General features: G+C 41.0%; 1 protein-coding gene across 4 annotated transcripts in view; it reads left to right on the top strand.

The window, feature by feature from the left end:
- Window positions 1–26,330, top strand: part of LOC146501750 (uncharacterized) — a 28,684-nt gene that overhangs the window by 1,169 nt on the left and 1,185 nt on the right. The window contains exons 1-22 of one of the 4 annotated variants that reach the window (XM_085133137.1): window positions 1,889–2,160; window positions 2,319–2,390; window positions 2,670–4,027; window positions 4,564–8,074; window positions 8,350–8,529; window positions 10,067–10,105; window positions 10,654–10,772; window positions 11,814–11,970; window positions 12,228–12,367; window positions 13,732–13,858; window positions 15,256–15,291; window positions 15,777–15,928; window positions 16,119–16,239; window positions 17,650–17,795; window positions 19,043–19,169; window positions 21,885–21,914; window positions 22,044–22,156; window positions 22,687–22,819; window positions 23,774–23,913; window positions 25,006–25,129; window positions 25,339–25,500; window positions 25,804–25,966. In XM_085133137.1, the coding sequence (XP_084989263.1) occupies window positions 2,343–2,390; window positions 2,670–4,027; window positions 4,564–8,074; window positions 8,350–8,529; window positions 10,067–10,105; window positions 10,654–10,772; window positions 11,814–11,970; window positions 12,228–12,367; window positions 13,732–13,858; window positions 15,256–15,291; window positions 15,777–15,928; window positions 16,119–16,239; window positions 17,650–17,795; window positions 19,043–19,169; window positions 21,885–21,914; window positions 22,044–22,156; window positions 22,687–22,819; window positions 23,774–23,913; window positions 25,006–25,129; window positions 25,339–25,500; window positions 25,804–25,966 (7,126 nt within the window). In that variant the 5' untranslated portion in view covers window positions 1,889–2,160; window positions 2,319–2,342. Of the gene's footprint in view, window positions 1–1,888; window positions 2,161–2,318; window positions 2,391–2,669; window positions 4,028–4,563; window positions 8,075–8,349; window positions 8,530–10,066; window positions 10,106–10,653; window positions 10,773–11,813; window positions 11,971–12,227; window positions 12,368–13,731; window positions 13,859–15,255; window positions 15,292–15,776; window positions 15,929–16,118; window positions 16,240–17,649; window positions 17,796–19,042; window positions 19,170–21,884; window positions 21,915–22,043; window positions 22,157–22,686; window positions 22,820–23,773; window positions 23,914–25,005; window positions 25,130–25,338; window positions 25,501–25,803; window positions 25,967–26,330 lie in introns of those variants that run through there. The other 3 variants (XM_085133136.1, XM_085133139.1, XM_085133138.1) reach the window with 3 other exon arrangements.

Consider the following 26,330-nt stretch of genomic DNA (forward strand, 5'->3'; position numbering starts at 1 on the left):
GAGTTTGGAAAGGGAACACTCATCCAGATTATCAATTTACTGCTTTTTCAGTTTATTTCTTTGAAATATGACATTTTAACCTCACTAAAATTTTGTAAAATTTGTAAAATCACAAAGCAATCTACACTCATTTATCAACAAGCCTCTCTTATATTACATAATGAGATTTTTTCTTTCTTGTGCATTGTCACCATTTAGGTATCCTATACATAGTTGCTACTTAGTGCTTATATGTTATGGTGTTTTGTAATTTTATTTCAGTGTTCTTCATGTTGAGTTCTTTCAGTGGAAATAAGCTCATTCAGTGAATGAAATGAGTGCGTATACTTGTTCTTCATTCTCCTGCGGCAGTGCAGCAAACTTGTGGATGTACTGCATTGTTTCTTTAGAACAGCAACAAATAGCCCACAGTAAAATGTATACTGAGACACTGATACACTGCATCAATAGATGAGACAATTGCTCTTTTTTTCCTTCTGCTTCTTTAGATCAGCACATGTTAAACAATGAGACACGTGGCTACTGCACTGTATTTCCTATCCTATCCTGAACTTGGTCAGCAAAGGAGTGCCTGAATAAACAAATGAGTGAATGGGGTTTTTTTTATAAGCTGATGAGTTGATATAGCTACAACTGTTCCTGAAAGTGCAAAAAGTCAAGAAGAAATTAGAAACATATAAACTTATTACCATCACAGGACCAAAAAAGCATAAAAAACAGAGAGTAGTCAACAAGGAAATGATTTTTTTTAAGTATGTTCAAAAAATCGAAGTATTACAAGTAATGTCATTTTATTCCCGTGCAGCAATATACATAATGGAATTAAATTCATTCATTGAATAACTACTTAAAATTTTGCTTTTTAAGTTTTACCCTTAGAAATATTCAGCACATTTATGCCAGAAGTTCCAAAATTTGTTTTGCTTAACGTTTGGGTGAAAGTATGTCGAGTTCAAGGATGAGATAAGTCAAGTTAAGAGATGGCTCTGGGATAAAAACTGTTCACTATGCTGTGATCTTTTCCTAAGCATTTACAGTGATATTACCAATATGTGAAATATGAGTCATAACATGGTAGGTAACAGGCAAACAGTTAAACTTATGCGAAGGCCGTCAACAGAAGACATGACTGCCTTGTATATACACTGGGGAAATCATGTAAATAATACATCATTTTTTGTTCCAGTGATCATTATGAAATAAAAAAGATAGGCTAATTAAATCTGGCAGCACAGTGGTTAGCACTATTACCTCACAGCAAGAAGGTCCGGAGTTCAATTTCGCCAGCAGGTCAGGGTCTTTCTGTGTGGAGTTTGCATTCCTCCCACAGTCCAAAGACATGCAGTAAGTGGGCATAGGTTAATTGGAAACTCTGTGAATGTGAGTGCGAATGGTTGTCTGTATCTATGTGTAAGCCCTGCGACAGACTGGCGACCTGTCCAGGGTGTACCCTGCCTCTCGCCCTAAGACAGCTGGGATAGGCTCCAGCCCCCCGCGACCCTGAAAAAGGATAAGGGGAAGTGAATGGATGGATGGCTAATTATATCTATCTTAAGCATATCTTGCCCCGACAAACCGCTTCTCTTAACTTAACAAGTTGAAAAAATAACACGTTTAATTTAAAACAAACAAACTGATTTTGTTTGACTTGGAAGGAGTTACTAAGCCTATTATAACTAAAGGTATTCCAGTAAGTGTTAGTTAAAGCTTTAAACTGCTAATAGCAGCCAGTCATATAGCCAATCATTTCAACGTATATCTGATGCTAAAAGTTGGCCTTCAGCCAAACTAAATACCAGCAAAATGAAACTGCGGTTGAGCTGCTGACGTGGGAAAAAAAAACACCTGTTGACAAACCGGCTTCATCGGGCCGTTCATGTTTGCATGTTGGGAGATGTGTACGAGCAGCACTTGAAAGCATCGCTTTTAGCGCTGGGCTGCGCGCGTTCTGATGGAGGGGCTGGAACTTCAAAATATCACGCACATCTCCAAAGCCACATTCTGCCGCGCTCTTATTACAGTTGTGGATGCTTTACTGCAAGCAACGGGGACTAAACGCAGCTTCTCCATCAGCTAGACAAACATCTTAGAGAAGATTTTTAAGCAGCGGTTTACATTTTGAAGTCGAGATCAAAGTTTTTCTTCCATGTGAAGTTCAGGGTAAGTCGATTTTGAAATGACTGCCAAGAGTGTCTGGTTCAAATTAGAGAGTTATGTATGGATCTGTCAGATTGATCCATGTGATGTTTTTTCTGCTCTTTCACACTGCTATTGTTTGTCCTGGTGGAATGATTTTGTTTGTGTTTTATGCTCTGTAGGAGTTTTTGTTCTAAACCAAAATCATGTTCACAGCCTACATAAAGGGTCTGAATGATATGGTATTTTCTACGGTAAGCTTACAGGTTATAAGCACCCTTGCATGTCTTTGCTATGCTGAGAGATGCATGGCTGTACTAAAAAATAAATAAATCTCAATGAACAGGAAACCCTCACTTATATTTTCTTCGGAGCTCCAGCTTGCACTCCTTTGCTTTGTCCATTTAGACAGTTTGTATTACTGTCATGTTATCTAAATTCTGCGCATATTCACCGGAAATATGCATGTTTGCAAATTGCAGCTACGTTTTGAAGCTGACATTTACTTGAGTTATTTCTGTGCTTTGCTTTAGTCTGAGAGCCCCGAAGACCAGCCAAGTACTGGAGTCTTGGGTCGTATTGGCAGTTGGCTCTCTCCGTGGAGGGGAAAGGCTCCGAAGACTCCTACTGAAAATGCCCCCTCAACTGGCGATTACACTCTTAAGTCAGAGGGAGAAGTGGAAAGTGAGGAGACTGTGAGACCCTGGGCTGGAGAACAGCAGCAAGAGGAGGAGAATCCCCATCTTCAGGGTTTCTTCAGAGACGTTTTCCCTTGTGACGAGGAGAACGCCACGCAGTCTGCCCACAGAGACGGCCCTGTTGTGTGCAGCGCTGAGACGGGAGTAGGAGGTCCAAAAAAGGAGGAGCTTTGGGAGTGCAGTAGGCAGACAACAGGACAGGACAGGGAGGAGAGCAACAGATGTACTTCAGCAAGTGGGAATCCTGAAAGGAATGACAGCCATCTGACACATCTCTATTCATCTACTAAACAGGGTGTGGCATGGTACTCTGACCAGGCCCACACCCAGCCTCAGGCCCAGAGGAAAGCACAGGCCCAGACAGGCAAGAAGCTCCATGTGTACCTGGAGGAAACGAGTGTGATTCAGTGTGGTGAGAACAGTTGTGCTGGGCAGGAAGTTGTCCGCACCAAACTCACAAAAAGCCTTCAAGTCCTCCCTAAGGCAAAGTCATCACCAAGTTTTCATTTAGCAAATAGCTCAAGTGCAGAGAACAAAGAGACAAATGCAAGATCTGCTGCTGGGGCACAGGATTATTACGGCGCACTAGTAGGAGTGCCACTAAAATCCCACAAAGACTCACAGTTAGAGCCTGAACCAGATCAAGAACAAATAGAAGAAGACATTATGGGGCGTAAAAACTCGGCCAGAAAAAGAAGGAAAAACTCTCAGGGCGATGGAGGGAAAGCTCCTGCGGAAACAATCCCTCCAACTGCACAACCTGCCTCAGAGGGATTCCCTAAGTCAGATAACTTAGTGAGTAGTCTAAAGAGCAAAAGTGAGGCACCTGAAGACTCCTCCTCCTCCGAGCAAAACCCCACCTCACAGGCCTCACCTGAAGGAGGGGAAAGAAAGACTTCCTGCCCCGCCACGGTCAAGCAGTTGGACAACCTCCAAGACTTGAACTGTGTGGCGGATGAAGGTGCAGACATGGAGGGCGATGACGATTTTTATAGAGTAGAAAGGAAGACAGAGACACCAGAGTCCAAACGCAGGAGCATTAAGGTTTCTCAGAGTGAGGTGAAGCTTTTTAGAAAACATGTTCGTCTGAATCCAAAGAAAAGTCCAGCTGAAGATGACAAGGATTGGAATGCAGCATTAAAGAATACCAAAGGTGATGAAAAGGATACACCCAAAACAGAGAATGATGGCAGGTAAGTTGAATTTAGGAGTAAAAGTGTTTGATTTACATAGATAGAACACTGGCTAATCACCACATGTGTATATACATCTATCAGTCTTTCAGTAACGCTCACTAAAGTAAGTAAAGTAAGTGTAACTAAATAAGTAAACCTCACTTAAAATGCTATCTTTTGTTTGTTTGTTTTTGAGGGTCAAGACTGAATATTTAACTCATCGATGTCCCCTTATTAGCAGATACTTATGCTAGCTCCAGCTTTGTTTAAGACAGTATTACTGGTAAAAGAGCAGGCTACAGCTTTAGATGAAAAGCAGCATTGCTTCACTGTATCCACAGTGAAACAACGCCATGATTCATAATGCAAAGATCAGTGCTGTGCTCTAAGGACTGATTTCATAATATATAGAGGACGTGAAAAATGGATCGGGTTATTCTTATCTCTTAAGTGATTAACAAATAGAAATCTCTATGGCAGGTGTGGTGGGTCATAAATGGATTATGACTTTAAATTCAGAAGTTCTTTGATATATTTACCTCTTGTTTGCACAGAGTACACACCCCAAAGAAGGCTGATGAAGAGCGTAAGCCAACGACTGCCAGGATTGCGGATAAAATCAGCCTTTTTGAGAAGCAGCAGCAACAACCTACGGGTGGCCACAAGCAGACCTTCAGAATCCCGAGGAGTGCTGATGTGTCTCCAAATAGACAACCCACCGAGCGGTTGAAAGTGGATTTTCTTGCGTCTGATCAGAGGTCAAGATCAGCTGAACGTTACAGCACGGAACAGCCACCTGTCATGGAAAAGCTGATGACCATCAGGGAGCGAGTGCAGAAATTAACAGACGTGTCTGTGTCGGAGGATAAATCTGTGAAGCCTCAAACACCGGCCGTGAAAGGAATGTCTCACAAATCCACCTCGTCTGTGGCAGACGTTACGTCAAAGTCTCCAGAACTGGACAGTCAAGGTAAACTGAATACAAAAGAGCTGATACAGACAAAAGCAGTGTCAAAGATAGCACTAAAACCAGAAGGACGAGATACGACTCCTTTAGGGGAGCACACGTCCATTCCCACACTACAACAAACAGACTGGAAAACAAAGGAAACGGTGGTCTCAGAAGCAACAGATCAAGGTGCGAAACCCAACAGCGCTGAAACAGATCCTCCAGCTGAAGAACTAGGCGATTCCAAAGAAGTGACCAATAACATTAGCCCATCTCCCAAAGGCCCTAGCAGAACAGGCTCCCGCTCTAAAAGACGGAAAAATAGAGACCCAACCAGTCCGATCAGTCCAAGCATTCAAAACAAACCAGAGTGCTCTTCAAGTAAGTCAAAGGTCACCGCTACAAAGCCAGATAAGAGTGATGAAACAAATGAGACTGCCTCTTCTCCCAAAAAGCTTTCAGAAAAAGAGCCATCTCAAGTTCAAAGAAGAAAATCTGACGAACAGCCACTGAGCCAGCAGAAAGAATTTAAAAAGGAAGTGGAGGAGTCCGATAAACAGGAGAAACAGTTAGATGCTTCATTTAAAAAGGTGAATATTCACCAGTCAGTAAACACACCAGCAGGATTACCTCAACCATCTGTCAGCAAAGATGAACCTGATACTGCTGCTTGTAGCAGCACAACAAAGGTGCCCGCTAACAAGGACTCCATTGATTTACCCCAAAAAGAGGAAGAAGCAGAGAGACAAAGTCTGACATTTGAAATGGAAAGAAAAAAGGCTTCTGTGGAAGTCACAGAACCTTTAGTTTCCCCCCAATCACCTTTGGTTGAACCAACTATTGAGAAGCCTACTGCAGTGGAGGAGAAGTCACCTGTTAAACTTCCCAAATTAGATAAAGAATTTTCAGTGCAACTTGAGTCAAAAGATAAAGAAAAAAGGAAGAAGCCTAGTAAAAAAGAAACACAGCAACCTCAAAACAAGGACACAGAACTAATAACTCACGCTGAACCTGCAGATGTGGTGAGATTAGAGAAGGTGGTGAGTGAGAAAACAAATCAGACTGAGGAGAAAGTTAAAGAAAAACCACAGCAGCGCCTGCCTCTAGATGAAAGTGCCGCAAAGCCCAAGGTTTCACACAGTGTGCAGGCGATCACAGGGAAAGAGGAAAGTGTTGCAAGGGATGATGAAAGAAAAAATCCGGAAAAAAATGAGGAGACACAACTGGTTAAAGACATAATAAGACCAGAAACGAAAGAACCAGAACCAGCTTCTCGGTCAGAAAAGAGCAGCGGCTCATCAGATCTCCCTGCTCAAACACAACATCTCAGTCAGTCGGTGACTGCACCTTCAGAAAAAGCTGCTGTTTGTACCATCACCCAGGCTAATGAGGCTGTGAGTGGCGCCAAGAGTGATAAAGAGCTTGGGAAGGTAGAGACGCTTATAAATGGGCCTTCTGAGTTGCAGACTCATTCTGCAGAAAGCCCCAGAACAGAAGGAGAGCCAGTGGTGATTGCACAGCCTAATTCTGCATCTGTGGAAAAAGCAGAGAATTCATGGGATGACTCATGTACACATGGAGCTAATGATTCAGAGTTCTCCAGCACAAATCCTATTACCAAAGCAGCTACGGCCAGTGAGGAAGTGAAGGCAAAAGTCTCTAATGACACTCTATTTTCAATCACTGACATGACACATGGGCAAAACAAAGAATCATATGTGGAAGAGCCTTCTTCTACTTCTGTTTGCAAATCTGCAAACACAGAAAGAGGTAGGCAGGAAGATGAGGAAAAAAGCTCAACTGTCAAATCAGTGACCTCAGAAGTCAGTACCTCTGGAGATATGACGAAACCAGCCTCCGGCCACACACTGTCTGATGAATCCAATAATATAGAGAATGGCAGCGATATTACACCACTCAGGGATGCTGAAAACATAACACAGAGCCGCCCTGATAGCACTGCTGCTAGCCACACAGTGAATGTGACTGAGAATTCAGCTGTGATGGGATTGCATTTGCCAGTGAATGAAGTTTCATCTCATATCAATCGTGACATTTCCACACATTTAGAAGTCAAGCCAGTTAAAAAGGAGCCTGTTGATAACAATCTGAGACGGTCTTCAAAAGCACCCACTTCCCCAGAGTCTAACAGGCTGATCCCAGGCTCAATACAGCATTCATCCATGAAGAAGTTCCAATTGCCACGGGGTCTAGGCAAAGATGACTCCTCGAAACAGCAAGATGCCCCCTCCAGCTGGCTGGATGTGGACTTCCCCAAATGGAAACTTAAAGTCCAGGAGCAAAAGCTGACTTCTTCTGGAAGTGAGAGCAATCTTCTGGACACTCCTGGCGAGCTAGATGATCATGATTTTGTTGAGAAAATCAAGAAACTTTGTGCCCCATTTTCCCTCCCACCACGGAAGCACAACCACCTCCGACCACCTCAGCCCCCATTTGCAATGCCAGCCATTAAGGAGGACCGCTTTGAGAAGACTTTTGACCCAGAGGAGTTTACATTTGGCTTGAGAAAAAAGCCTGAGTTTACCATAAACACATCACTGAGCCTTTTTTCCAAGAACCCAAACACAGATACAAAATCTGTCCTGAAGCCTGCCAGGGTTAGCTTTGCAGACAAGAGCATGCTGCTTAATAGCCTAGACACACACTCTCGCCTCAGGGACAAAACCCCTGTCAAGGAAGAGGAGGACGTGAAGGAACAGAAAGATGATCAAATCAAGGTGAAGTCTCGCTTGGAGGGGAGCTGCGTTCTGAGTAGTCTCACCTCCCTTTACAGAGGAAGGAGAAATGGAGTTCAAGCCGAGTCAGAGGGCACTGGCTCAGGAAACGTATCGCCTACTGAAGCCTCCGAGCTGAGCCCTCCACCTTCGTCCCAGCCACCCCCACCAAGCCCGTCAGCCACAGCTTCAATCAAAGACACTCTAGCCAAGCAGAGTGAAGAGGAAACCCGTGCTGCAGAGGCTGTGGTTAGTGACTCAGGTCCTCCACTTCCTTCTTTTAACGACATCAAACTGCCTGACTATTTAGAGAAGTACCTCCCAAGAGATCAAGTAAAGCCAGTACAGAGCATACAAGGACAGGATCAAGTCAAACCAGAGGTTAGTTTTTCTGCATGTAACTAAAAGTTGTGAGTGTCAGTGTAGTTGTCCTTTTAGCACAGAGACACAATGTAACTAGCAAGCTCAGCAGAGTTGAAGCAGAGCAAAGCTATTTAGCTAAAGCACAGAACTCTGCTTTCCTGTCGACTGACAGGAGAGACATGGAAATGGCACTTTAGTAAATAAACCACAGTAGACGTTGCCACAGCATATTTCATAAGCAAACACCTTAAAAACATTTATCCTTACTCCATTGTTTTCTTTTTACACACCAGTTAATTAAGAAAATGGCCACTCCTGTTGTTGGAGATGAAGCGGACAGCGTTGCAAAACCAGGTCCGGTGCTTCCTGACACTGCTGCTCCATGCTTTCCTGTTGTTCCTCCAACAAAACAACCAACCCTCCCCGAACTAAAGCAGCCTCCGGCTCAGCCGCAGGGAGTACTTAGAAGTAATGTAAGTGTTCTGAATTCATTACAAACATTTTATTGAAGGATGAATAAAAGGTTTATTGTCATAAATTAAAGCTGTGGATTGCTTTGAAGCGCATAAGTATCAGCTCTTACTTTCTGACAAGCCAGATACAAGCCAGCTTGCTGTGCTGGTAAGAGAGTTGGATGCTATTTCTATTTTCGGAGCTACACCACATGTGGTTTTCATGGAAAAAATTACATTTTCTTTTCTTTTTTTTGGTCATCACAAGTAGGGAAGCTTTCTTATTCTCAGTAACACTGTGTCTGGAATTTGCTCCAGTGGAGTCCATGTAAAAGTTAATCTGCTCAGAAGTAACCGGCCACTTTATTAGGTACACATTGTTAGTACCTGGTTAAACACCATGTTGCTTTCAGAATTGATGTAAATCTCACATTTAGGAAGGTGCTAGAAACATTCTGAGATTTTGGTCCATATTGACATGATAGCATCACACAGTTGCTGCAGATTTGTCAACTGTACATGTACACTACTGGACGTACCCATCAGAAGGTGGGCACACTTTGGTCATAAAGGGGTAGACATGGTCAGCAGCAATACTCAGCAATACATTGGCATTTAAATAAAACTCGTTTGGTGCTGATGGGGCCAAAGTGTGTCAAGAAAATCTCTCTCTCACCATTACAGCACCAGCAGCCTGGATCAGTGCTTTCATTTTGTTTACACTGAATTCAAACCCTTCCATCTGAATGTGGCAGCAGAAATTGAGACTCATCAGACCTGGTGTTGTCTTTCCTGTCTTGCACCGATAACCACGCCACATTTATAGTCACCTAAATCATCTTTCTTCTCCATTCTAATGCTCGGTTTGAACTTTATTGGTTTGTCTTCACCATGTCTACATGTATACATGCAATTAGTTGCTGTCATGTGACTGACTATATATTTCCAGTTGAATAGGTGTATCTAACAAAGTGGCCAATGGCCGCATAAATAAAGCTGAATTGAGCTGAAGGGAATTTGTATGACGATTGCTGTTCTCTGTAAATGGTAAAAGCTTGTTTTTACAAAGCCCAAGCTGGTATATTACAGTATTTAAAGTGTTTATTAGATTCAATTGACAGTTCTCAATACTGAGTATATAAGAGAAGGCTCAGATAATTAATGATACATAGATATAACACGTTTCCGAGCATGAACCTTGAGAAGGAGAGCAACAAAACAGCATGAAATATGTAAATTATAAATCAGTTATAATGAAAAGTCTGGACTTGATGTTTCTAGTTGCTGTTGATTTTTTGTTTTTTAGTTTAATTTTACTGCCGTTTTGTGCAATCAACATCACGAGCTTACGCTGATTGCACTCTGGTTTTGGCTGGTCTCTGGTTTTGGGTGCTTAGATATGAAATGAGAGGAATGTCCTCAACACATGCCCACTATGTCCCTGGGGGTAAAACTGAAAGGTCATAGGCACAGCTTCTTCACAAACAAATTCATATCAACTTCTTTTGTATTGTCGAGATGTTTACTTTGATCTTAACTATGTGTTTCTGCATTCCAGATAAGAACTGTGAAGGGATTTCACAAACGCCCTGGAAAGGTACAGTAGGCACAACTTTACCATCACGAAATAGAAACAAGATGGGAGAGAGGAATCTGAACAGACAAGTCTCTGTTCTGTGAAAACATCTGTTTTTCATATGGTGTTCTCGTGGGTAAACAGAGTAAAAAAAAAAGTCTTGAGCAATTGCTCAGCTGGGTGCAATCACAGAATTCAGTTCTGCCAACGTAGTGCAGATCCTGTGGTTTTTCATTACTGCAGAACTTCATTAGTAGTTGTTACAAGGGACGAGTAATTCCCGGGGCACTCAACATTTGTAGTTGCTTTCCTACATATTAGGTGTTCATTAATTCAGTTTACCTCCTGTGTTACCTTTGGAGAGGCTTGAACTATGACGACTGGGATTAACCAAAACAAACAGAAGAGAATATATGTAAAGATTTAGAATTTTAAGCAGGCTTATTAACAAACAAAACATAACAAAGAGGTTTCTAGAGAAGCTGCTTTTTTCACAACTGTGGTTTACTCCTTCATTATTCATAACTTTTTTTTAATTTTTTGACACTGTCCTTCTTTTCTCTATGCAGGTGGTGCTGTTTGAAAAACCTCAGTTCAGTGGCCAGGCATATGAGATTTACAGGGATATGCCAGATGCTACATCTCTGCAGCTCTCGCCTTTCATATCTGTGAAGGTTGTTAGAGGATGGTAAGTAACAAATATTCAGCCAAAATGTCAGATGATGAAAAAGAAAATGCCCCGTATAGCTTTAATTGGTTTCATGTGGTTTTGAGATGCCAAAATCTTCTGTTGAGGCTCTACACCAAGCTAATTTAATGAAGCATGAGCACTGAGAGTCTTACTTGATAACCAAACTTATTTATTATTTATTTAGAACCCTGCACGCTTTACATTCATATTTTCTTTGCTATCAGTCCCTTTTTTACCCTTACCATTCCTGCTTTTCTTGACGTGGTCCAGGCACCTGTGAAGTGTCTAATACCATTTGCAGGAATGTGCCAAACACCAGCCGTGTGCTTGTGTGTGTGCAGGTGCATCCTCTGGCTTGCACTTCTTAGCTTTGTAGTTCTTTATACTTCTTTGCAGTGGTCAGATACTGTTTTTGATATTCAAGGTAGATGTTTGGAATGATGCTGTCTAAAAAAAAATACAATACATACATTGAAAAATAAAAATCTAATTTTTTGTGCTGGGTAAGAAAAGCACAGCTTGATTCTGGTGCTAAAATAATTTAAAAAAAATCAAATTAGAAATGTGTTCAGATCTGACCTTCAGCGGCTACATCAAGATACACTAAATTAGCATTTTATCATATTCAATAAAAAGCAAGACTTAAAAAGTACAGCGCCCTCAGTTCCAGCAGCAAGGACTACTGTAACAAGCTCTTGTCCTGTCCTTTTAAAAACACAAATTTCATCTCATTCACAGCATGGCTGCCAGACTTTCTGCAAAGATGTGCTGTTCTTCCACTTTGCAATGAAATTGGGGAAGAAGCAATGTGTTAATTAGTGAGCTAAAGAGGAGCTGGTAGAGCCAGCTGTGCTAACCAACTGCCAGGTGTATTCTTAAAATAGCAGGAGAACGATATTGATTCACTCATGTAGCTTTCAACGAGCAACCAAATAGGTGTATTTCCAAAAATGTCGAATTAGTGATGTAATCCACAGTTTTTAACCTTGATCATTAGCTATCTGATTGTGATTATGATGATTATGTTTTCATAACTAGCTGGATGCTGTATGAGAAGCCTGACTTTCAGGGCCGCACCATCGCCTTGGAGGAGGGGAGCACAGAATTGGCAAACGATTGGGCAGAACCTCAAGTGGGGACAGAACCGCACAACAGCCCGCCAATGGTGATCGGCTCTATTCGACTTGCTGTCAGGGTGAGTACACTAACTCCACCTTGCATGGTCTTCAGTATCGACATTATCTTCACCTCACATTGGATCTGAAATGTAGCTAACAGACTGCATTGTTTTATTGATATTCAATCCAGACTCCAGAGCAGAAAAGAATACAAGTCAGCTAGTTAAGATCTTCCTTGGATTTATTGGGAGGAATTATTGAAGATCTTGTGTGGACCACTGCTAATAATGGCTATTCTTCCTCCTCCCCCCCCCCCCCCCCCCCCCCTCTGTAGGATTACAGCATCCCCCATATTGATCTGTTTACTGAACCCGAAGGCCACGGCAGAGTAACACCATACCACGACGACACAATAGAAACTGGCTCATTCGGCATCCCACTGAGTACTGCTTCCATTCAAGTGCACTCTGGGGTGTAAGTATTGTTGTTTTATGCATGCAGTCCATAAAGATACAAGAAATGCACCTTTTAGAAAATGAGACAATCTCAGTCCTTGTCAGTGATGTTGTTTTTTTTCCTTTTGATGAGCTCTTACCTGCTGCGCTTAAATCAGAGCTGTCTCTTTAATAAGATCTTCTCTGTGTTTTGCTCTGAGAAATAACTGTGATAATAATCATTACTACATTCCGCTGTGCCTATATTGGGCTTCGGTTTAACTCTCATTCATTTGCCCGCCGAGGAATGTCTGTCCTGCTGTTGCATGTTAGAAATGAGGGAGAGCGGGAGTTGGGACACATGGGAAGCAGAGTAGTAGAGGAGGAGCAATTGACAGAAAGTGAGAAACAGACAAAGGTGTGGAGAGAATTTGACAAATGGCACAAGAATGTTTTTCTTGGTTATAGGTGTAGCTATTCAGTACATTTTGTGCCCTACAGCAGAAGGGAATGAATGCTGTTAGTTAGAGCTTTTCCTCTAAAGCGAGTATTGTAGGCTTACCTACAATACTTAATGCACAGGATTTTTTTTCAGCATTTGTCAGCAGCAAAAACAAAACTAATTGCTGTCAGATGCCAGCTCATCTCAACACATAATTGCAAATTCTGCCACTGTAGCTTCTCCTGTCTGTCTGTGACAAGTGAAGGCAGCTGCTCAGCAGATGTAGCGTTGTGTTTTACGTGCAGTAATCCCAGTTGACTTCACTGAACAGATAGACTCTGTGGATTTAGCAAGTTAAGGTTGACATAAATTCTTGGTAATCACTTCTTTTTTTTTAGTCCTGACTGAATGAGCTGGGTGTATTTTTCCTGACAGAGGCTCACATCTGGTTGTTGGTATGAGGCATTGTGCTGTGCCACATCATGGTTTAAAATACCAAAGTTGGGGGCATTGTTCTCACAAAGGCTGCCCGGGCTATAAATATGAATAGTGAAGAAAAGTGATTTGAATTGAAGCATGCCAGTCCCCAGATATTTTGCTCTTAAACAAATAGCCTTTATTCCTAGCTTTAGTTCTTTAGCTCATAGCAGAGGTAGATATAGAATTAAACCCAAATAAAGCACCGCCTTGAACTGACAATACTTAATGTACTGAGGAAAAACCATAAGTCACTTCTGCCGATACCACAGCTGAAAAAGCTGCTGCTTATTTATGTGTTGAGGAAAAAAAGGGAACAGAAAGTTTGTTATTTTTATGACAATGATTTTTTTTACAGCTCTTTTATGGAAGTATTTAAGGTGCTCACTTACATTAGTTTTAAGACAACCAACAGTTTTGTTGTTATGCATAATATGAATAAAGGTTTTTGATGATTAAATAACATGAATTCCTCCTTTCTGCAGGTGGCTGCTTTTCAGTGATCCAGGGTTTGAGGGCATGGTGTCTGTCCTGGAAACAGGAGTGTACCCTTTTCCTGAGACCTGGGGTTTCCCGTCACCCTTCGTGGGATCTCTTAGACCACTTAAAATGGTTTGTATTACTGTATTGTATAACATCTAATGCATTTTAAAATGACAAATGATCTCTTTTGATCATTCCCTAAATGTGTCCCAGGCATAAAATAACTACTGGATACATAACCAAAAGCTTTGGAACAGTCATTTGTGATCCCTAAAGGATGAAGCATACAGATTTAGTTTTTTAGTAAAATCTCTGCATCCATGAGGCCAATTGCTATAAAATTTGTTATACGTATTTAAGGATCCTAGAGTCTATAATGTTAGCAGTGCTGCTGATCTCCAGAGTATGTTATGGTGTCCTTCCTGCAGATAAAAATTAACATCAGAGCTTTTGTAAATGGACTTAAAATGTGATGCAGACTGGCTCTGTGGTGCACTCATTAACACATTTGACCCTTGATGATTCTGGGAGGAGTCACAAAGGCAATCTTAAGGAGGTCACGTGCTGGTCCCAGTGCAGATAAATGGGATTGTGTCAGGAAGGGCAGCTCACATAAAACCTGTCTCAAATCAAAATACATATCCTTCTACTGTGGAAAGTACCTGCTGAGAACATGGCATAGACATTTATAGTTCCCAGAGGATGAGTCATGAGTGTAGCATATGTTTTTGCAGATACGCTACAGTCAGGATGTTAAGTTTTGCCCATGTAAGAATAGTGAAGCTAATTAATTATCTAGAGAATTGACAGCGAGCTACTGTGTGTGACGTGTCCTGCCTCCTGCAAGCTCTATTACGCAGCACCCTCACCTGCACAAAACCAAACAGCATTTCCAATAGAGGCAAAGCTTCTAAAAAAGACTCTTTCTTTCTATTTCTGTTCTGTTCAGTTTTTTTTTCTAAGACTATGTGAGACAGGGTGACTTCCAGCAATGTTCTGACTTGATTCTCCTGACACTGTTCCTCTGGTAATTCACTTAGGTTGAGATTTATGCTTTATGGGAGATGCAGACACATATTGGACTGACGTGCCATTTGTTACAAACATCCCACCCCTTTAGAATTAATGAGCCCGATTTTTCACCAAGTGCAATCATAAGGTCAAATTCTTAAGTAGTTCAGAAGTTTTACTTTAAATGAAATGTAACTGAAATTATGCAAAATTGCTGACATCCCCTTAAGCCACAGCTTCATGTTGTGTTCAGTAATAATTATCAAAAGCTGGCATTCCGATTTCTGCCTTTTCCGCATTGTGAAGGGTCACGTCATGTCCAAAGGCAGTGTTTAATGTTATTACCCACAGAGACAATAGCTCAGCTCAACCTTCCATCTACCAGGCAAGGGAATTATGAACATTTTTGAGAAAATTAGTTGAACTATGAATGTGTGTAATTGCTGCCAGGTGTTCTATTATGTGCATATAATTAGAGAAGAGCATTGTTAATGATGATGACTTCTCTGTTCCAGGGTGGTTTCAAAGTGGAGAATTCCAGTGAAGTCAAGGTATGCGCAGTTCTGTTTTGTTTGATCTCAAAAAGAAGAAAAAGAAAGGAAAAAGCAATTTAATGTTAAATTCTGGAAATTATATAATAATAATACCACAAACTGTAATATCCGTGTTGAGTATATAGGAAAAGCATGTTTATGAAAGGCCTTTAGGCCAAATGTTTTTGACTTGTAGGCTTATTTCAGTTAAGACCACAAAAAGTAACGGAAGTTCCAGTACACTAACCACAGTTTATTTTAAGAGCAAGAATTTCCACAGCTAACAATGTGAGAATCAGATAAACAGATTATTTTTAGGGTGAACGCGTCATTCTGTCATTCAGCAATTGGACAACGTAAAAACCACTGAGATGCACACAGTTTTAATGCTGTGCCAGTCAAATAGGACTTTTAATATGTAGTTTGTAGTTCCTTGGAAATATAATGAAGTGAAATAAAATATAACCTGTGTGTTAAGGTAAGCTGTCTGTTCTTTGATGCAGGCTGTTCTATATGAGAAGCCCGGCTTTGAAGGCTCCAATATGGAAGTTGACAGTGAAATTTTCAGCTTTTGCGAGAGTGAAGGAGATGTTCCTGCAGACCTTGACACAATGAAACTGAAGTCCGTGGGCTCTTTGAAGATCATTGGAGGATTGTGAGTCTTCTTCTGCATGTCCCTTTGCTTGTACAGGATGGAGTTAAATGGCACTCTTACTCTGGAGCAAAGTTTATTCTAGACTAAGATAGTGATTTTGATGTAATATGATTATAATATAATAATTTGATCAGGAGCTACCAGTTTAGCTCTAATCAGTGACTTTGCTGCATTTTGTTTCTTGCATCAGCTGGGTGGGCTACAGCGAGTCTGGGTTCGAGGGTCAGCAGCATATCCTGGAGGAAGGAGAGTACCTGGAGTGCAGTGACTGGGGTGGCTCAGAACTTCTGTCATTGCGACCGATACTGTCTGTGAGTACTGCAAACACTAAAAAACTAGCAAGGAGCTTAGCATATACCAGTGTGTGATTCATAGCAACCGCCAACTAATGCTTGAATTTTGCATAACCACTCTGAGTTGATGAAGGTTACAATTCAGATTGCAGCTGATTGTCAAAAATAAAAATAGCACGCTTTTGTAGGCTTTAAGACCATTCAAGGTGCTCCACACTATAACCTGCATTCACCCATTCTGACAAAGCTTAGTTCTGTCATGCACACATCAGTGGATTCGTCGGGGTCGATTCAATTCAATTCAATTCAATTTTCAGGGCTCAGTACCTTGTTCTTCTTCTTTAGACTGCGAGCTAATGTAAAAATATAATATAATAAAAACTATTGAGACCAAAACCTTCCACATAAACACTGACTATGAAGAGTGTGCAGCATTAGCAAGCAGGAAGAGACATATTTATTAAATGGTAGACAAAATGCTAATTTTCCAAGTCTTCGTTGGGGAATTGGTTTAAACAGAAAGAAAGGAAAAACAACTTTTTGTTTTAAGAAGCTGTTGCAAAGAAATACATTCCACTGTATCCCCAGTGGGCATGGCTGACTTTTGGATGTACAAAAAAAAAACGTATAAAGTCTGCAGAAAATTGTTATATACAAATTGTTAATAGCAACTCGAAGGCTTAAACAGTTTTTGGAAGCCCCAGATTCTATAAACAAATCAACATCTTGCATATAATATATTAATCTTACCCCAAAGCAGTTTTTGCTCAAGGGCGCTTTCATTATGGTGCTTTTTGTCTAGAAACAGCGTTTCAGTCAGGACCACTTTAATCGAAGGATAATTGTGTTTTCTGTTTTCAGTAATGTATTTTTTTGGCCTTTCTCTGTTCTGAGACCTCCCCTCCCCTCCCTGTATATAAGTGGAAATATAGAGGCAGTGAGACCTCCCATAAAGAACAGAGCAGACATCAGACATAACAGATAAGATACTATTTAAGTCAGATAGAAGCATGAAAAAGGAGTGGTAGAGGCGGGTTGCAAAGCAGCTGTGCAATTGTGCATGCAAGTTAAATAGAGAACCCTATATGAGATTTACTATTTGGATGTATATCAGGATATCACCTGAGACGTCAGCTGATGTAAGATGGTATGCTGATATGCCAGGATTGCAGCTGAGCTACATTTCGTGTCATGCCTAATCTGATACTGTCTTCATTTTTTGGACAGGGTGTGCAAGTACATCAGAAACCTATAAGCTGTTGTGTAATCATATTCTTTGTAATTGGTGTAATTGGAAAAATGTATAACAGTTTAAAAATAACTCCCTAGAGTAAATTGACTTTATTCCTAACACTCATATTTGTTGTTTTGATCTTCAAGGTGTGTTTGTCTGCAGCTTTTCCTAAAATGATTTTATTCTTGTCACAGGATTTCATGTCTCCACACCTCAAAATATTCAGCGACAGAGATTTTGGCGAGCTGGGGATGAACATTGACCTCTCAGTGCCTGTTATTAACATGGATGAGACGGGCTATGGCATGAAGACGCAGTCTATTGATGTCGGCGGTGGTGTGTAAGTAGCATGCTTATTATGGTTTATTGTTTTGTGATCGTTAAGGGTAAATAAAAGTTTGGGGTATTTTATAAAAAACGCATTTTCGGCTGTTAGAAATAGGTTAAACACTTTCCTTTGCAAAGTCATCTTCAACCTGCAAGACTTGTGGTGTAATGCTTGGGTATGGTTCTAACAAATATTGCTTGATTACCTACCTTGATGGAGAACGACTTAGACTACTCTACATGTTTTTAGATGCTTTTCTTCCCACCAGCTTGATGATTAGTTCAGGCTATAGCTCCTGTGAAGTCTTGTGTGGTTTATTACCCTTCGTTGCTTCTCTGGAGCGTGGCGGCATGATTGCCACACCTTTGCTGACAGGTCGAGACAGATTACCTCGTTCACTAATGGTTAGTCTGCCGCACATATGTTCCTGACCTTAGGACTATCTCAGACTCTTTGCAGTGGGAAACAACTCTGTGACTTCTTGGAGAGTGTGGAGGAGGCAGACTCGGATCTTTAAACTTAGTTAACAAGGAATTCTGTTTATATTTGGAAATTCTTTATTCCCTTGAGGTATTTTTATCACCATCTTTGTTTTTTTAACCACATGCTGTAGGAATGAGCAGTGGGAGTGTTCCATCACTGCTTGCCTTTCAGCCTCTCTTTATGGTATGATCAGCTAGAAAAAAAATGCAGAAGTAAACAAACAGGAAGCAAACGAGAATAATGAAGTGCAGGGCATGCTTTCCTGATTGCTTCTACCTAAGGGAGAGGAAGAAAATGGTTAATAATGTGGAGTGGAACATCACGTCCTTCTTTATGAGAAAAGACTCTCATGACATTGAAAGGTTATTCTTGCTGCGCTGCTAGTCTGTTATTAGACTGCGCGGCCTCGCCCATGTTCTTCTGCTGTTTGATTGGCTCATTTGCATTCCGTTTGTTTTGCTGGGAGACAACTGTCAGTTTTTCAGTCTTGCACGTTAGGACACACACAGTTCTGCAAATGCAACACCCACTCCCACAGCCACTCGTGACATGCCACATTTTTCAACAGAGTAGCTGCTGAGATGCTATCATGTGGGAAGGTATTGGATTTTGACCGCAAGTTGTTGCTGAACGAGCACAACTGTGCCTGAATTCTTGTGGGTTTCAGCCACGGCCCATCAAACATTCTGTTTCTTTACCAATTAAAATGAAATGAAAATGAAAAAAGAATGTCATGTCAAAAGTAAAGGGTGCTCCTCTTTTGTTTTTGTTCTCAGCTGGGTTGTGTTTGAAGAGCCAGGCTTTTGTGGCGAGCCTTATGTCCTGGAAAAAGGCCTGTATGGAAGCCCAGAGGACTGGGGGGCACTGCAGCACAGAGTTGGCTCAACAATGCCCGTCATGCTGGTAAGAGTGGTGACTCAGGGTGGAAACATTGTCTGGTTATTAGACAGATGGTCTGGCGACTGTGATATTTTACATTTAATCAATGCTGCAGCCAGTGTGTTTGCTTGACCTGCACGATTAGCTCCATCAGCTTTGCACGATGAATAATTGCACAACTGCCGGTGAATTTTCACTTCCTCTTGAGGTACTAGTGTGACTCACCATGTGGTTTCGCTGCTTGTAACCAGCAACTTATACACTTGCAGAATAAATCAAAATTTAAGGTGGAATGCTTAAAAAAGGAAAATGAATGTCAGGGATAACACGCGACAGATACCAGGCTTTACAGTGGATTAACTCTGGGAGCATGAAGCAGAGCAGAAATGTGAATAAAATTACTTACCCAGCATGAGAGAGGAAAATTCTTGTCATTAGACTGAAAGCAAAAATATCTTAGATCACAAAAGTGACTCATCGTGAAGTTGCTTTGGTTACAAACTGGATGATGACAAAGAGGCATACACAAGACAAGACTCGGTAAAACGCTGTAATGATCGGTCCCAATTAGAGTAGAGTCATTAAAAATTAATTATTTGGCTTCAGCTTTAAAGTTAAGATGGTCTGTCTCAGATATTTGTGTAAACCAGTTCTGTGGAGTTTAAATGTAAAAAGGACTCAGAAGCTAGACTTACAGGGAAGTTAGTATAGCAGTAAAACACAGTTTACTGAAACTGGCTGCCAAGCAACCAGGGTCTTGATATTATGCAAGTACAACAAAACTAGTTATAGCAACCTCACAAGAAATAGTAAAATATTGGATTATCATTGTTATAAAAGGGCAGTTAACAAGGGTGCAAGTGTGTCTGCAACAAGACAGCACTACATACATATATTTGATATACACAAGGCTTAAATTGAGTGTAAAATATTTCATGTTAACGCTTTACATAACTTACTGTCAGACTGAGGTCAACAGTGTCAGAGCTCAGTGTGTTTGCGCATGCATGGATAGCTTTCATGCACCTGCCGCAGGTAGGAGATTGAATGAATTGTGTCCATGGTGTGCAGTGTCTGTGATGATTTGCTTGGGTTTCCTCACACAGGGAGTCATCTAGAGATGCTCTAAAGATGGCAGCTCTGTGCCCACAATGTTTTGTACCCTTTTTGCAACGCCGTGGAAGGACATTATGTCGGCTTAGTCACAGCTGCTTTACCAAGCTGTCACGCAGTTTTGAGGGTACTCTCTATATTCATCTGTCCAAGTATACAAGCACGCTTTTCAGGAGGTGAGCTCTCCTTAAATTTAGGAAATAAAGATGTATTTATGCTTTACTCACAACTGCCAGCCTGGGAAAAGTCCTCTGTAATGGTAGCTGCTATTACGTTGAAGCTGCGATCTCTCTCCATAGCCTTTGTTTTGATGTATACAAGCGTATGTCTGGCTTTCTCATCCTGAAACATAAAGTAATCTCCATGGTGTTTTTGGTGTTTAAGGTCAGATTTGGCACATAGCTTCTGAACCTCATATGCAGTCTCATTGTCATCATTATCATCTGCTAGCTTAACAATGGAATTAGAGTTGTGGATGGGTTCGCATGAGTCAAAAGTGCATAAAAGGGTTCAGTACGCATCCTTTAACAGTTTGAGGGAGGGAAAAAAAAAAACCAGTATCCACTTGCATATGCAGTCGGATTACTGCATTGAGGTTGTCCACCAGCTTGTCAAGGATGTGATAAATGTAGAGCTGGAGTCAACAGAGACGTGCCGTATTTGTCAAGGTGATAAAAGGCTGTATTGAGAGCCACAGAGATGGCATTGTCATTGCCCAGTAGGCAATAGTGGTTAAGATCCGCAGCGATGGAGTCTTTGATGTGAGTATCAATCCTTCAAAGGCTTTTGAGATGACAGAGGTTAGATCAACTGACTAGTGGTTTGTACAAACGAGTTACAGTAATTTTTTCTGGGAATAGGCCCGATGGTGGTTTTAAGGGAGGTTCAAAATGTGTCAATACCTCTGACAGCACAGCCCTGCACATCATTGGACCCAGCTTTTTTTTTTTAATGCAGAAGAGTTGAAGAGTGTCTGCTGGACCTTGTGAATGCCTTTCAGTCTGCTATCGGTTTGTGACCGGCTGGAGTTTGATTTGATTATTATTTGTCAAACTGTGAAAAGAATCGGTCGAGTTTCTCTGTTAGATGGATTTGTTGGCTGCTGCGTGCTGCCTGTTATGAGAGCAGGACAAGCAAGCCAGGCTGCTGGAGGCAGAGTGAGCAAGAGCCAGGCTGGCTGATGAGGATGCACACGGAAACAAAGAGTTGCTTCAAAGGGTCACATAACATGAGTAACAAACTAAATCAGAAGTGGGAGTAGTGTTAGACTCACATAAGGGAATGAACGATTCAAAGCGAGCCACAGAATGCTACAGGAGCTTGATTCGTGGATGAGGTGAGTTGATTAAAGGGGCAGGAATGGAGTGCAATGCCCAGGCAGACACACACACAGACTACACAGAGATTAAAGAAAAACAAAAAACACAGATAATGAGACATGAGGAAAGGTAAAGCCAGGAAAACGGAGTGGAGGGAGGGCATATCACACACACACACACACAAGTTAAAGCAATACCACCCACAATGTTGCATCTCTCCTTTCCTATCAGCGCCACTCTCTTTTGTGGTTCAGTGCATGTGAATCAGTCTCAATAATCTTTTCTTTTTTTTTCATTTTCATTTCAGGATGATTTTGAGAACACATCCAAATTTAAGGTAGGCATTTAAAAAGGAAGAAAGAAAGCACATCTAATTTTGCAGCGTTATTGCAATTATTATGTGACGAGGAGGTGAGGAGCTTAGAGTGGATGACTCAGTCTTGTTTTTTTGCTGTGTGTGCCTCAGGTGCAGCTTTTCTCTGATCCAGGTTTTAAGGGCTCTGTCCTCACTCTGGAGGACAATGTGACCTCCCTGCAGGATGGTTTCTCTGTGGCCTCATGCAAGGTTCTAGCTGGCAGGTGAGTAATACTGTACATTGTGAAGAAACTGTCACACTGCGGGGCTGTAAGGTGAATCTTTGGCACTAAAAACACTTTGCAACAGCCTTTCAATAGCAGATTTTAGAGATAGATGTCCCAAGGTGATCTGCTACAATTGTAACTGCATATCGGTCACATTAAAAAGCAATTTCTGTGATTTAGAGTCTGCTTCAGGCTGTCACTGTTACACTTTCTAAACAGACAAAAATGCCATATGGCAGTTGCTAGTGATACACTGCCTGCATTACATATTATAAAATGCATCATTAATATTAATATACTATTTTGCTTTGGCCCATTAATAAGTAAGAATTCAGTAGCTCAGTAAAAGCTCTTGTTCACCTTCAAGCTTGAATAGTGTTAAAATTGAAAATCTTTTTAGTGCAGGTAGGTTTACACAATGATCATCTATCTTATTCAGTGCAGAACATGGGCACATTTTTTGTGCTTTTGTTCTTCTTGTGTGTGTGTCAGTATATTTGTGTAATTGCATTTATGTATTCTTGCAGCTGGATGGCTTTTGAGGGCCAAGACTTCACTTGCAGGATGTATGTGTTAGAAGTGGGAAACTACCCAGATCTGAGATCAATGGGCTGTGTCAGTACAAGCTCCTCCATCCTGTCACTACAGACTATTGGCTTTGTAAGTCTATAATTTAATTCTTCTAACAAATTAACACTCACTCCCCTTTTACAGATTGCCAGCCTAAAACTGAAACATGTTATTTTTGGTCATTAAACCCTGGGATGTAGACATTAAGTTTTCTAGAATTAAATACATTTTTGAACTGCAACACTATTTAAGGAGGAGATTAAGCATTAAATTAGCTCTCATCAGTATTTAGGTCTTGCAAAGCTACAAAAACTAATTTGTAATTGACAGCTGAAGGCATCACAGACAAATATCCATTGCTATTGTAGTTTTTCAAGCTTGTTGAGAGTCTGTCTGAAGGGTGCATGAATTGTGCCTGTAATCTGCACAGTTGCACTAAAGTTGGACACCACTTGGACATCCTTTTGGAGTTTTGGGTTCACCCTTTAATGATAAATGACTCGGACCTGAGCAGATGTGGAAAGTACACATCTCTGTCATGTGGCATATGTTTGTTTTTTTTTATTATCCCAAATGCTGTTCAATTCTGGCATTCGTTTGATTTTTTTTATTAAACTGCATCTCCATCTTTTTCTTTGATTTTTTCCAAATTTTTAAAACTAATACTTTTTTGACATCTTGTCAAAAAACAATGGATGAATCATCCCAAAACTGAAACTGTTAAGTGTTAAAATAAAAACAGTATAACTGTCAACAATGGTGATTTTGTATCAGAAGGGAAAAATTCACACATTTCTGCTTATTTCTTTCCTTATCATCAACATCATCACCATCCAGTATTAAATGCGTTGACCCATGACATTAGTGTGCATTTAGAAGGCAGTCTGTCTTTTACAGTAAACAGGGAGTGAAAATGCCAGGGAGCACAAGGTGTGTGTGTGGCCTGTTTCCAGGGTAACTTCAAAATAACCTTAATGTCAACCTGTATGACCTGGAGCTTTCAGCGCTTGTTAATGCACTTGTCCTTTCTCTCACTCTTGGCAGGAGTTCTCACTTCCATCCATCACTCTTTTTGAGCGATGTGGTCTGCGTGGGAAGAGGGTGGTCCTAACGGACGGATCAGTCAACCTCCAGCTGGCCGGAGGATGTGGCAGAGTCCAGTCTGTGCTGGTGGAAGGAGGCCTGTGAGTGCTTTTCAAACCCGTTTGGTTATCCAGCCGTTACTAAGCCGTTACTAAGGATACCCTGTGGTTTGTGTTTAACAGCTTCATTCTGGTCTGCTCCCAAATATTTCTTTAACGCTAAGCGACACGTTACACTAAATAAAAATTCTTTACTTTTCACTCACACAACAGTGGCCTGTTGTTACTCAGCAGTGCCACCTCTTAATTCCTTTTGGTTTTATTTCAAATTCAGACGCTATTATCTTTTTAGTCAACATGTCAAAACATTTCCAGAACTTTCTGGTGTCATTTCCATAGTTGTCTGTGCAACCTGTACTTATTTGATGTCTGTTGGTATAACTAAGATGATTTTTTAAAAAGATTCCTCTGTAGTTAAAAAATTCGTTTGGGTGTACCATATAGACTATAACATGGCATTTTGCAGATTCAGAAATATTGAATGCAGTGCAGGGTCAGCACATCTAATATTGCAGAATGGCAGTACTGACAGATGGATCGATGGTGGAAACCTGCTGCTGATGTGCAAGATTTAGACTGTAGGTGTGAGCCAACACTGAGGAAGTAAAGGGCTCGCAGTAAGGCAGAGCTGCCTCTGGACTGGCACATTCTTGCTGCAGAAGAGATGAGCCATAAAGCAACGAGTGAAAAGCAACATCTAACCTCAAAGCAAAATTGGACTGTTATAAAACTCAGCAGTGTTATTATCTTTTGCTAGGCATTGAATGGAAGCCAGGATTCAGAATTCAGCTATTTTTTAAGATAAAACAATGACCTACCAGCATCAAAGGCTTGGTTTCTAGTTTGTGCTATTAAAAGAAAAGAAAAAGAAAACAGGTATAGAAAAATCATGTTTGTTTATGTCTGCCTGTCTCTGTGCTCTCATGAGCATCCTGTAATATCCTATCACACGAGGAAGGAGGATATTGAAATATATTAAAACAAGGACTGGCATTTTCAAGCCAAATTTTCACTCATGGTGACTGACTGTCAGTCCCCAGACAGCGATAAAAGCTGATAAGGAAGTGTTGTTTTCATTTCTGCTGTTGAATATCTGAGACTTGATTATGTTTTTGTCTCGTCTTAAAAAATCAGGTGGGTGCTATACGAGGGAATCAACTATCGGGGTGCTCAGATTTTGCTAAAGCCTGGAGAGGTGCTCGACTGGCGGAAACGCAGCAACTGGCAGAAAATTGGATCGCTCCGCCCTCTTTTACAGGTATACAATAAAGCTATGCAACTAGTATTAGATTACTACACCACAATGGTGGTAATGCTCATAGCTGCACTTTTAGATACCACACATGTGCATTGATTGATTGACTGTTAGTTGTGATAGTTAAGAGCTACGTCGAGTTGATTTGAAATTCCCTTGCTGTGAATCCTGTTTTGAGAAGAAGCACCAACTATTTGTATGTGTTTTCCGAGCAGAAGCAAGTGCACTTCCGTTTAAGGAACAGACAGACGGGGCTAATGATGTCGGTGACCGGGGATTTAGATGATGTCAAACTGCTACGGATACAAGAAACAGAAGAAGCGGATGGTTTGGAGCAGATTTGGTTCTACCAGAATGGACGCCTACACTGCAAGGTAACAGTACCTTCATTACGCAACTAATCGATAAAGAACGGTCAGGGAAAGCTTGATGAATAGCAGCCCTTAGACCAAGATCAAGATCTTAGATCCTAAGGTCAAATCTCACATGAGAATCAAAACAATGTTAAAGAGTTAAAGAAAAGTGACCACAGGTCAAACAGAGGTGTTTTCTGCACTATATCTGATCATACATTATATGATCTATGAATTTTTCACCATTCTGCCTTTTTTCAGTGACAATACAGTAGCAGCTGGTAATTTGAATATCTCTAACTGACTCCTCTCTCTGTTTTCCAGCTCTTGGAGGAGTGCTGCCTAAGTCCCAGTGGTAGTGTGACAATTGCAGGAAGCCGTGTGGGTCTCACTCCAGACCCAGATGACCAAATCCACCTCTGGAGCATCACTCCTGAGGGCTTCATTCGCTATGTTCTCAACCCTGATCTAGTCCTGGAAGTCAAAGGTAAGCCTCACCAGTGTTACAACACCAACAGTAAAATTGTTCCGATAGATGATTTGTATATAAAGACTTGTTTGTACTACAAGCACCATCTGTGACAAGCTTCCCACAGAGAATTCAAATGTCAGAGTTACATAACACTTAAGTTTCAGTTTGATTTCCATGCATTAAATATTCAGGTTTCATGGCTAGTCTTATGAAATTTGTCAAATCCAACAAGCTGCCTGTATATGGACTACGGAGCAAATGCTACAATTATTATTAAATGGCAAATGAACTTACATTGTGCCTTCCTACTTAATTTGAGCACTTAAAGCTCTTAAACTGAGTATTCTATGTTCCCATACACATTTAAGAGATAGTAAAG

This window comes from Neolamprologus multifasciatus, chromosome 15 (genome assembly GCF_963576455.1).
Source record: "Neolamprologus multifasciatus chromosome 15, fNeoMul1.2, whole genome shotgun sequence".
Taxonomy (NCBI): Eukaryota; Metazoa; Chordata; class Actinopteri; order Cichliformes; family Cichlidae; genus Neolamprologus; species Neolamprologus multifasciatus.